Raw genomic sequence first — 12,744 nt, 5'->3', positions numbered from 1 at the left:
TGCACTCGTCTTCGGGGATTTGTTTGTGTTTTGTTTGTTCGCAGCCCTGCTGCCCAACAGTTCCTGGCGCTCGGCTGGCACTCGGTAAATACTGGCTGAGTAAATAAATACTTAGCGACGGGCAGGAACGGAACCGGTGTCTCCGGAGGCGGGATCCCTCAGCCCTGCCGGCGCTGGGGAAGGGCCGCCAGCTTCAGGAATTAAGCCCTGGGGGTTCCGGAATCCCGCCCACATCCGCTGCGCCCCTGTCCTGAGCTGCTCCCACCGTCCCTAGGCCTCGGCTACAACTCTGGAGCGTTTCCGGGCGGCTTCGATGACGTCCTGTGTGTAAAGCACTTGGTAATGTGCGCGGACAGTGTGTGGCGACCCTAAGGGGATGAATCAAAGCTTGCTTTCTTACGCGTCATCTTTCTCCAGGTGCAAACGGGGCCGCCCTTTTGTCCCATCCACGCTCAGCCTATCCTCCCCTCCTCAGGGGTGTCTCACTCCCCCGCCCCCGCCGAACTGGCCTCATTTCAGGCTTTGAGGAAACGGGCATTTCCCCCAGGCTTCCCGTGTGTCGAGCTTTGCGAGGGTCCTTCCTGTCTAGAACCCCACCCATCCACTGTGCAGCCTGGGATCCGTCCCGTGGAAAAGAGCACGATGGCATTTCGCTTCGCGCTTTCCTGCGCGGAGAGTTTTACGTAAATTACCTTATTTTTGTTTTTGAATTTTATTTATTTTTTATACAGCAGGTTCTTATTAGTTATCTATTTTATACCTATTCGTGTATATATGTCAATCCCAATCTCCCAATTCATCCCACCACCACTTTCCCCCCTTGGTGTCCATACGTTTGTTCTCTACATCTGTGCCTCTCTTTCTGTCCTGCAAACCGGTTCATCTGTACCATTTTTCTAGGTTCCATATATACGCGTTAAGATATGATATTTGTTTTTCTCTTTCTGACTTCCTTCGCAATTGGATTGCCATTAACCTCGGGGAGTATTCGGCAGGCCCTTTAAGACGAGGAAACAGGTCTGGAGAAGCAAGTGAGCCCCTGTGTACCCACGGTGACCCCTCAGCGCACTGCCTGCGCCCCGGCCCAGCCCCAAGGTCAGTGACCCCGTGATTGGCAGCTCAGCCTCGGCCACCCCGAGAACCCCAGCTCCGCCCTCCTGATTCAACCCGGATCCACCTGCCAAGAGCCTCACACGTACGGAAGAGTTGAGACCAGGACTGCTAGGGTCCGAAAAGCCTCGAACAAGGAGGAATTAGCAGCTGGGCTGTTCCCACTGCCTCTTAAGGTCCCGGAGGGCATGCCGGCACCTGGCCAGCGCTGAGGCCCTCCCGAGGCCGGCCTGTGAGGCCACAGGCTTGTCGTGGCCAACCTGACACACAGAACTTTGGTGGAATCGTTAAAAATAAAACAGGGACTTCTCTGGCGGTCCAGTGGTTAGGACTCAGCGCTTCCGCTGCAGGCGCCCGGGTTCTATCCCTGGTCAGGGAACTAAGATCCCGCAAGCCACACGGCGCAACCCAAAGCAAAACCAAACAAAACAGAGCTTTTTCTTACCTACTACAAGTTGTAAGTGGATGGTTTGAGATATAGACTCAGGACGATCATTTCCAGAGTTCAAGCTCTAATTTTCAGGCATGTGGCCAAGCCTGTCTCTAAGTTCTTAAAAGGGGTCAGTAGTCATCTGTAATTATTTCAACCCAGTCTTTTAATACCCGAGAGTAATAATCTTCATAGCTTGTAAGTGAGCACATCTATTTAAAAAGTCACGTGCTCCCGTGACAGGCTGTGTGTAGGGCACCCTGGAAGGTGGCCGGGGACCATTTCTTATCCGTTCTCTATCACCCGGAGGAAAGTTGACTGCTTTTTGTCCTTTTAAATCCATCTAAGGACTTACCCTGGCGGTCCAGTGGTTAGGACTCCGTGCTCTCACTGCCAAGGGCAGGGGTTCGATCCCTAGTTGGGGAAGTAAGATCCCACAGGCTGCACGGCGCAGCCAAAAAAAAAAAAAAATCATCTAAAAAGCGTATGGCTCCTCATAAAAACACTCGTAATTACTAATGTGTAAAATGCTTTCAGGTCCCTGGATGAAGGTTCAGACCACGGGCCTGTTGCTGGCTGTCCTGGGAGGGTGCCGGGGCCATCAGGCCACACACAGGGATGGGAAAGGGCTCCCGGAACAGAAAACAGTTTCTAAGACCAGTTGTGGTTATATACAAACGTGCATTTGTATGAAATCCTGTAGAAAACCCCATAGAAAAGACACCTGACAGAATTTTTCTCATGCCTCAGCCAACCTTGACCGTGAATAATATTTTAAAGTGTTTATTCTTCTAGGAGCCAGACAGGTCATGTGACCCCAACTCAGCATCCTCCAAGCAGCGAAGCCAATCCATATCCCACGCTGTGCGTGTTCCTCGGAAACCCTGTAGCGGTGAGCGTGGGGCGGGGTAGGAATCATCCTTCTTTCTCCCTTCCCCGTCAGTCTTTCTGGTGACAGGCTTTTCTGTAACTGGGGTGGAAGAATCCCAGAATCGCGGACAGACACCGTGGTAATTTACCCATTTAGTGTTATGAGATATAAAATATTAACACACTTTTACAAAACTGGCTATAGGTGAAATTAAAAGCTGCTATTGTATTAAAAACTGTAATAGATTTTAAATAACTATTATGCAAATTAATTATATTTTAATATTTAAATGACTTTTGAGATACGACAAAATTATTTTAGTTACAAGTATGTAATTAAAGCTATTATTTATTATTACAAAATGTTTTTATAATGCTATTCTTGGCAACAGGAAAATCTTTACTCTCATCGAAGTATGCTGAGTACCATTTTTTGGAAACCATGTCAAGCATCATGATAATATTAGGATTCGATTTGTCTTATAGAACTGCTAAATAGTTATCTAAACCCTAGTTTCTATTTTTAAAGAGTCTATTAATTCTGTTGTCACTTAAAAAACCTGGATGCTGAAAAGGGAAGCAAACAAACCTTTGAAGTAGATGAAACTCATTTTTAATTGTCAGAATTTAGGGTCTAGTTTTTCCATCTGTTCTTTAGAAACAGTAACTACCCCCCCCCAATTTTGCCATTTTGTTCTGCACCATTAAATTGTACTGTGGCAATAAAATACTCCCAAGCAATCTCTTTAAGTCAGTATTCTTCCCGTGGACCATGGGAGTGGAAAAGGCAACGTCGTAGGGGAACTGAGGGTGTCTTGAGGCAACCCACCGTCGGTAGTAGCTGGTGGTACATCCAATCTGTATTTCTCATACAAAATCACATATAAGCTTTTGAAATGAGGCCGTTTGCTATTAAAAGCCATCACTAAGGACTTCTAGTTTGTTTCACTTGAGAGAAGCTGAAATGCTTCCACGTAGCACACACCACAATTCATACAATGGACAGCCTCTTGGTGGCACTGCAAACCATTCGTACCTGAAAGGCCATATTTAAATTCACTGACAGCATCTAATTACACACCGTTTACACATCATGATCTGAGCCTTCGAAATTAGAAGACCCTTCCCTTTACATATCATGATCTGAGCCTTCGAAATTAGAGGAACGTACAATGAATGGTTCCTTGTAGATCAAAAGAACATATCTCATTTAAAATTTTCACTTAAAAAAGTATAACAGAGTTTGAAGCATTAGGTAACCTCGTCCATTGTTAAAGACTAAAACGTCAAAGCAAATAAAAAAACCCAGTATTCTCATGTTTACCTTTAATTCAAGGGAAATGGCAAAGGTAGCCCTAAGGGGATCAAGCAGACCTCAGCGTCGTCTTCAGGCCCTGGCGTTTCTCTCCTTTCCTCAAAGAAAGGAAGACAAACGCCGTATCCTTTGTCTGAAATAGGGAAGTACTGTTGGCTCGGGCCTCACCGGGCCTATTTCAGAGAGCAGCAGAGGCTCGGACACTCGCAGGAGGGCAGCCTCTGGGGGCAGCTGGGGTCGCACGTGAGACCTACAGGGGGTCAAAGGCGGCCTTGAAGACGAGACGCTGGACCTGGGAGACGCGGGTGACTGTGCCCCACAGCTGAGCACAGACTGCCCCATCCTCTCACGCTCTCTTTTATCTAAAGCTGGCTACCGTGTTACACTGGTTTTTTGGACTTTCTGGAACAATATCTAATCAGCAAGTAACACAATTCAGTGACATTGAGCAGGATGCAAATTCCAGACACGGCGATCATGAAAACCGTGAAGACGGTCTTCTCCGTGGGCCTGGACACGAAGCAGTCCACCGTGTTAGGGCAAGGCCACGCGTTGCATTTCACCAGGCGCTGCATGGAGAAGCCGTCGTACATGACGTAGAAGACGTACGTGAAGGAGGCCTCGAAGATGATTCGGAAGAAGATGCTGCCGGTGTAGGTCCACCACAGCGACCCTTCGATTCGGACCTTCTGGCTTTTGATCTCTTCGATGTCCTTAAATTCACTCTTTATCTCTCCCTTCATGAATTTCCTCTTCTTCTCGTGTCTGTAGTGGGCCACGTGCATGGCCACCAGCAGGGCCGGCGTGGACACGAAGATGAGCTGCAGCGCCCAGAGCCGGATGTGGGACACGGGGAAGTAGTGGTCGTAGCACACGTTCTTGCACCCGGGCTGCAGGGTGTTGCACACGAAGTCGGCCTGCTCATCCCCCCATACCTCCTTCGCGGCCACCACGAGGATCATGACGCGGAAGATGAAGATGACGGTGAGCCAGATCTTCCCGATGCTGGTGGAGTGCTTGTTCACGCCCCCCAAGATCGTCTGCAACGTGCCCCAGTCCATCTTCTTGTCCGGGCAGTTTGCGCTGGAAAAGACAAAGTGACACCACATGGAGGGGACCAGGCAGGACCGGCTCGTGGGGGGCTTGCTGGGTCCGGGCAAGTGAGCGCCCAGAGATCCCTTCCCGAACAAATGCCAGTTCTCACACTACCTCACCCAACAAGAGGAAAACAAACCAACCCCTTCTGGCCTAGGGTTACCCGTGTAGTGCGCAGAACACCTGGAACGCGTTCTCTAGTAAAGAGGGGTATGTTCAGCTGAGTAGTGCACCCGGTCCGTAGCACACAATCAACATGTGGGGTGGGGCACCCCGGCAAACGTGCGCGCCGACGCAGGGCCCTGCTGGAGGCGCTGACCGAACCCCTGAGCGGGTCCCCCCAACCCTCCAACGGCATTCAGCGCTCCCAAGGGCTTGTTCTGGACGGTACCCTGGCCTCGTGCCAGCCGGGGACGACCTCGCCTTCAAGGCCCAGAGGCCAAGTCTCCCGGCAGCACCTCTTTCCTTCACTTATTTCAATTCATTTTCATGGATGTGGGATACAGCAGTGAAATGATTGTCCCCAGTGGTAAAATCCATGTTTAATGTTTCCCAAAGGGCTTCACTTCCTTTCTCTATATGAAAGGGGGCAGGTTAGAGATGGTCCTTCCATGGAGAAGAGTCCCTGTGTGCGTGGGTTTTTGTGACCGTTCTGTGTATAGATTGGGGTCCTTGCTGTCCTGTTGGGACTGACCGATCGGTTAGTACTCAGGTTTGAAAAGTGTTGCGACGGTGCATTTTTATCATGGGCTATGGTTTTAACTTAGAAGTGTTTCTAAAGGGGTGCATTGTAAAAAAAAAAAGTGACACAGTTTAACTCGGTGATTCCCCAGGGACTGGCCCTACCAAGCATCCCTCACGATACTGAAGGTCAGTACCCACGCTGCTGGGTGATGTGCTGCCTATTGAAGGGACCTGGGACGCCTGTGCGCTCACCTTCCACCAGCCAGTGGCCTCTTCATCCCAGGGTATGAACGGTCTTCATGTACTTAAGAGTCACACCTGTCTGTCTCAATCAAGCCTCTTTTAAACAAGACCCCACCCTCCACAATCTGATGAGTAATCTGTGTCCACCCCTTCCAAACTGGTTCTCAGTCCTCCTGCTTCTCTTACTTAAAAGGTTAGCGCTCTCCTTATTCTGAGCAAGTCGGGTCCTGTTTCCCGATGGGCTTCCTGAGCAGGCTGGGGAGAGTCTGATCGCCCTGCTGCCTCTCGGGCGCTGCTGGGGGCACCGAGGTCTGGCTGAAACCATCCAAGGCCACCTCGTTCAGAGGACACAGCAGAGACACGAGAAGGGTCAGGGCAGGAGAGCTACGAGTGTTGAGACATCCTCGTGAAATGCTCAGCCACCTCAGCTCGAAAGAGAGAAACATCACTGGGAAAAGGTCTGCTCTGGGCTCAGCCCTGACCCTTAAATACAGACGGTCCAGGAGGCCTTAGGTTCTGCACCTGGTCCATCCTGCCCTAGCAGCGTGCTCAAAGCTCTTGTGAAATCAGACCCTCCAGTTCTTTGCTGGCACTTACTAAGTGGAAACAGGACACTCACAGAAACAGACCGTCTGGCGTGTATCAGTACATCTGGCTAAAAATCTGGGGTGAGGCCAGTGCCAAGTGCACGACCCACACCCCTCAAACCAGTCCAGTCAGCAGCGGCTGAGAAGAAGACAGTTCCAAGTAAACCCTATACTGTTGTTGTTTAAAGCTCCTGGTTGGGCTGCAGCTACCTGTTCTAAAGATCCTTTAGGAAGAGGAGCAAATTAAAGTTGGATTCCGATGGGCTAGGGTAATAGGGAGAGGCGGACCGACCCAGCGGGATGAAACTGCTCTCCACAGTGAGCGGCGGGGTGCTGGGGTGCTGGTCCCCGCCCTTCCTGGCCGGCCCACACCTGCGGGGGTGGGGTTGGGGGCAGGAGAGCTGGTTCTGTCCTGCCGGGAGGCTGCTGGGTGAAGCACTAGCTTCCAGAAGGGGCAAAAGGGATCCCTTACCCTTAGCTTCACAGTCCTTACTTCTGCTGATGGTGGCCCTTTGGCCCACAGACCCCCCCACCCCCGTCCCCCCCGTGTCTGTAATTGTGACTGGCCGCACACTACTTCCGACCCCGACTCAAAGGGCAAATGGGGACACGGCTGTCGCCACCCATCTCGAGAGAGTCCCGGGGGACGGCCGCAGGGGCCAGCTCTCAGGAAGCTGGAGGACGGGTTAGGCTTCTTCCCTGTCCAGTAGGGGACGTCCAGGGCCGACGCAGCCGGCCCTAAAGCACGGCTCCCCGGTTTGTGACCAGCGCCCCGAAAGCCGCCCCCCACCCCGCCTGCCCCCCGACCGCACCGTCCCCTGGAAACGCCGCTCTCGAATTTGCAGGAGAAAAACAGGCAACCCCAGCGCGGACTCGATCCGGCTGTGCGGGGCGGCAAAGCGGCGCCAGGAGGCAAAGGTCAGTTTCCTCCAGGTTAAGCTTCCGCTTAACCCACGGGATGGACTTCCCTGTCTGAGCGAACCCTTCGGCCACGTCGAGGCTCCTGGTGGAGAGGCTCCTGGTGGCGGCAGGCGAAGCGCGCCGGCGTCTGTGCCAGGCTCTCCCCGGAGGAACCAGGCCGACTGCCAGGCGGATCGGCGGCCGCGCACCTGTCCGGCCTTCCTTCCCCGCGCGGCCCCGGCTCCGGGCCAGTCCGCGCGCTGCGCACCGCGGGGTCGGCCGGGTCCAACCCCAGACTCGTCCCGAGGAGCTCCCGGCCGGGAGCTCGCGATCGCCACCCGCCCTGCGCCCCAGCGCCGCTGTCGCCACTGCCCGGGACCCGGCGGCGCGGGGCCTCGGTGCGCGCCGGATCCAGCCCGGGGGACCCGGGTCCCTCCCCGAGGGTCCCACAGCTCCAGGCCTCCGGGGGTCTCTCCCGGCCGGGTCCGCAGCCCCCAGCCGTCCCGAGGAGCCGAGAGTGGGCGCCGGCCTTACCGACTGGAGCGGGGCGCACGGGCGGGGCGGACTTCCCGGGGTCTCGCGGAGCGCGCGGCGGGGCCGGAGCGGCGGCGGCGGCGAGGGGTCGCGGGGGGCGGCGGAGGCGCCGCTATCGGTTCGGAGTCGGGAGAGCGCGGCGCACTGGGCGCTCGGGCCTTGGACACCTGTGCGCTCGTCGGCGCCTTTTAACTGCGCCCGGCACCCCGCCTCTTCCACGGAGCTGTTGAGAAAGTCCGGGAGGGGGCGGCTCCTCGGCGTCCGGCCGCCCCCAGCGCCGCGGGCGGGGCGCACCAGCCCCGGGTCCTCAGCGCTTCCCCGTGTCCCCGAGTCCCCCGAGCACCCCGGATCCCCGCGCCCCCAGCCCCCCGGCCGCCCGGGTCCGAGCGGGGCGACGCTGAGCCTCGGCTCCCTGCGTTTTTGGGGAGAGGGTGAGGTTAAAGGATCGTTGTCGTTGCTGTTATTGTTATTTCTACTTGGACCGGTTCAAGAGTACTGTCGTAGTCAAAGCTCTGGTTTAATATTTATTTTTAATTTTTTCTTATTTGAAGAGTAAGTTCAGGCCGGAGGTCCGGTTCCGCGCGAGGCTCCCCCCGCGGCACCGCGGTTGCCCTGGGCCGGTTCCCTCCTGGGAATGTGGCTTCACGGTGGGCGAGGAGGGGGCACCGCCGGGCTTGGCCAAGGACCTGCTCCTTTCTCCCCCAAACCTCGCAGGCAAACTTAACGAACGTCTCCTTGAGTTCGTGTTTGATTCGATCACTTTCAACTACGTGCCAAGGGCCGGGGTTGGACGTGGTGAGGACACAAGGCCGGTGCCAGGGACCCTGCACGCAGGCCCAGCCCTGCGCCCCATCAGAGGGTGCCCCCGGGCCCTGCCCACGTCCTCCTCCTCCCACGGCTGAGAAATCGCAAGGAGGCTACTCAGTTCGGGGTGGGGGCCCCCCCTTAATGAAGTCTACCGACCCCTTCCCCTGCACACACGTCTGGAAGGGGCGCGCTTTTGGGATTTCTGGAGAGGCTCCCTGGGAAGCTCGGTTCCTCTCCCGGAAGCCTGATCTCGGATTACAAGGTTTCATTGTTCACATGTGGCTGGGTATTTTGACATTCACAAAGCAAGTGGATGGAGAATTAAAATCGCAAGAGTGGGCCGCGTCTGGGGAACCGTGTCCCGCATGGGGGGCAGGAACCTCGCCCCAGGATTCCTGCAAAGAGGCCAGCCCTGAGGTGCAGGCGTGCTCGCTCCCACGCTTGGCTTCACTTGGGTCGGTTTTAAGTTGAGCAGAGATGATTCACCCTGACAGGGCAGATGTGGCCTTAGAAATGGGCTTCCCGTGATTGCGAACATTAGCGTAAAGGTACTGAATTCTCCTTTTAAAAGTTGCACCCCATCGCCACGGGCCAGTTTAGGCCATTCTTGCTGGGTGAACCTGAGTTTGTCCCCCTGTCACTACCCCACCTTCCAGCCCCAGGTCTTAGTCCGGGAAGGAGTGTCTGTTCATGAACAGACAAAGCCCTACAAGGCCCATCTGAGAGATGTGCTGAATCGGCTGGTTGGAAATTACAAGGCAAAGGTGGGTGGCCTGGAGGAACCATCCTGGCCTGAGCCTCCTGGGAGCTGGGGGGCGGGGAACGCCCTTCAGGTTGTCAGGGCATCGCTCTGTGGGGCTCTTGGGTTGGAGTGAAGGAAGTGTCTGGAATCTTTGCAGGAAGCCAGCTGGTAAAGGTGGTTTGGACATTGAAAGCTGACTCGCTTTCCCCCGCTGAAGAATTTCCCCTTGCCTTTTCCGTGTCTATATCATGATTGCAGGTTGCTGTTCAACTTCCTTTTCCTGTTTTCCCTTATTCTCCTGATTTGCATAATGACAGTGTATTGCTGGCTAATTGAATGTCCTAGCCACTCTATATTTTAGGATTTATAGTTAGAACCCCTACAGCTCTTAAGTCTTAACTACAACGCAGCACTTGATTTTCTTCTGTTTGGTGTGACTTCTGGTGTTTTCTGTGCACTGGTGTTTTCTTCCCAACCAGACTCGGATTCCGATAGGGCAGGAAATCTCGTGGAGGTATTTCTGTGTCCTCCAGAGCAGAGGAGGGGAGGGAGGGTAAGATGGAAAAAGGGTGTCACGTCTGGACATTTGAAGTTATCGCCACACGAGCTTAGATGTATATGCACTTAGCAGATCACACCACAGATTAATGTTTTAAAAATCCTGTAATTATTTTGTGAATAGCACAATCATATTGCTGCATTATTTTTGGTTAAAAGCATTACTTTGTTATATGTAAACATTGAAAATAAGCCTCAGGGACTTCCCTGGTGGCTCAGTGGTTAAGAACCCACCTGCCAATGCTGGGGACACGGGTTTGATCCCTGGTCCGGGGAGATCCCACATGCCACAGAGCAACAAAACCCGTGCGCGACAACTACTGAGCCCACGTGCCACAGGTACTGAAGCCCACACGGAGCCTAGAGCCCGTGCTCCGCAACGAAGAGTAGCCCTTGCTTGCCATAAGTAGAGAACGCCTGCGCACAGCAACGAAGACCCAACGCCCCCCAAAATAAATAAATAAATAATTTTTTTAAAAAAGAAAGAAAATAAGCCTTCATTTTCAGGTCTTCATCTTTTAACATAACAGCCCCCAGAGAAGGCTGACCCGTCCTGCCCTGCTCTTCAGCCTCCCCAGCCTGATGGGCACACCTCTCCGGCCTCATTAACTAGGCACCAAGCAAGATAGAGCATAGTTTTGGACTCGGTTTTATGGAAGAACTCTGGTGTCTCCTGGGTAGGTCTTGAGTGAAGCTGATACAGAGGACTGGCCCTTTTCAGGGAAGGTCAGGCTATCATTGAGTAAATATTGATGACTAAACTGGTAGGTATCTGTTACAGCTGCACCTGTCACCTCACAGTGTCAGAGATATGTGTGACTAAGGGTTTTACATATGTACTTAGTAGCAAGCAGACAAATCCCAGGCATTCAAAATTGAGCTGAACTTTTATGCAGGTATTTAAAGTGGTGCAGGGACATCGCTGGTGGCGCGGTGGTTAAGAATCCATCTGCCAATGCAGGGGACACAGGTTCGAGCCCTGGTCCGCGAAGATCCCACATGCTGCGGAGCAACTGAGCCTGTGCACCACAACTACTGAGCCTGCGCTCTAGAGCCCACGAGCCACAACTACTGAAGCCCACGCGCCTAGAGCCTGTGCTCCGAAACGAGAGAAGCCACCGCAGTGAGAAGCCCGCGCACCACAATGAAGAGTAGCCCCCGCTCGCCGCAACTAGAGAAAGCCCACGCGCAGCAATGAAGACACAACGCAGCAATAAATAAATAAATTTATTTTTAAAAATCATTATTAAAAAAATAAAAAAATAAAGTGATGCCGTCGTCAGGCTATAAGGGGAAATGCTGATGTGTAAAGCTATTTGATATTTCAATTTGACAGTTGTTTTACAAATAAGCCAAAAAAAGCTGCTATTGTGCAAGAAACCAGTGTGAGACAAATCCTATTTCTTAATATATTTTAATGAATGATTGCCTGCCAGCTGCCTGATGGGGCAGCCCCTTGAGTTCCCTCTGGGAAGGATGGTCTGAATGTACATAAAGAATGTCTCAGTTAAATTTCGGACTCACAAATCATACGTGATAGCAGAAGGTGATAGCAGAAATGTCTTAAGGCAAGAAGGGACTTATGAGAGAGAGGAGCCCCCGTCCTAACACCTGGCAGTCTGGGAATCATTGGATGTCTCTGAACCATGAGCTATTGGTCTGCAGCCACTTTCTTGACTTTGCTGTTGAAATATTAATCATATTAATAATTGGCAAAAAAGGGAAAATTCAGCCCTCCTCAAATGAGCAGATATTAAGAACCCCTGGAAGTCTCTGCATAATTTGTTAATAATGACTTACATATGATAATATCATTTTAAAGCAGGAGTGGCCTTTCACATTTTTGTGGATAATTATCACAGGAGAACAGTATTTCACAAGATTTCTCTCTGCACCTTTGACCCACACCCTCACGTTTGTATCCTGAAAATTGTTAATGTCAAATAATTTAGGGAAAAAGATCAGTTGTTACATTCCAAGTATGTGAAACTTTCAGATTTCACTAATTTAATTGTTCTTCCCTTCAGTTTCAAATTAAAGTCATAAAAATTCCAACTTTTGAATTTGAAACTGTTATAAGCCTTTCCGTTTTCCTCACTCTATTCTTATATTCGTACATAAAATATTTGGGGGAAATTTGAGTTGTTAGATGTGTTAGCTGCAAGGCCATGGTAAAATAAGTCGATTTCCTTGGCTTTACCATATGCTCTTACTGGCAAATACATCCATATAGCTCTTGTATGATTATTTAAGCATACTGTGGAGAGATTACAAAGATGCTTCCAAATGTATTTGTATCAAAAGCATGTGTTGGTCAGAAATGAATTCAAAGCTATACCTCCCCAGGCAAACTGGTAGGGAAAATTTACTTCTGTTGAAAATAAAAATTAAATTCTGTAAGCTTTGGTGAGTTGTCAAAAAGGAAATTCTGCACAACTCATAAAGGAACAAGAGAGATTTCTACATTTTAGTGTGTTAGAACAATATTGTGTTATATATCATCTTGAAGAGCTTTTGGAATAAGTTAGGGTCTAGTAAACACTCATATTATGGGTTGCTTTAGTAAAAAAAAAAAAAATTATAGGCATAGGTTTGACAAAGGGCTGCAGAGTAATGATTCCCTTGTTGGATTGCTAGACCACAGCGGCTTTTCGTGAAATGCTAGTGTGGACGATCCCGGGTCTGTCGCTGTCTGGAAACCACTGATTCCAGGGTCAGTTTTGCACCGACAAGCCCGGTCAGGTGGCTGTTCTCTGGCTTGGAAATTCTCTTTGGGAATTGGACATGGTGTCTTTGATCTTAGAATTCAGAGCTTGGTTTGTGTGTTAGCCATTCATCTAAACTTCTCCTTAAACTGTTTCAGAGCCCT

The 12,744-nt window shown here is 51.6% G+C and overlaps 1 protein-coding gene across 1 annotated transcript; it reads right to left on the bottom strand.

Annotated features, from left to right (window-relative positions):
- Positions 1-2,724: 2,724 nt before the first annotated feature.
- Positions 2,725-7,893, bottom strand: GJB2 (gap junction protein beta 2). The gene is made up of 2 exons (XM_057532980.1): positions 7,769-7,893; positions 2,725-4,808 (listed from the first exon to the last, which is right to left on the bottom strand). Exon 2 carries the CDS (start codon positions 4,784-4,786, stop codon positions 4,106-4,108), a length of 681 nt encoding a protein of 226 aa, XP_057388963.1. The 5' UTR covers positions 4,787-4,808; positions 7,769-7,893; the 3' UTR covers positions 2,725-4,105.
- Between the last annotated feature and the right edge of the window lie 4,851 nt (positions 7,894-12,744).

This window comes from Balaenoptera acutorostrata, chromosome 18 (assembly GCF_949987535.1).
Source record: "Balaenoptera acutorostrata chromosome 18, mBalAcu1.1, whole genome shotgun sequence".
Taxonomy (NCBI): Eukaryota; Metazoa; Chordata; class Mammalia; order Artiodactyla; family Balaenopteridae; genus Balaenoptera; species Balaenoptera acutorostrata.
Note: the sequence above shows the minus strand (reverse complement) of the source record. Positions and strands in the feature narration are given on the sequence as shown.

Coding starts and splice junctions, on each gene's coding strand:
- GJB2 (XM_057532980.1), bottom strand. CDS start 4,786: ATGGACTGGGGCACGTTGCAGACGATCTTGGGGGGCGTGAACAAGCAC.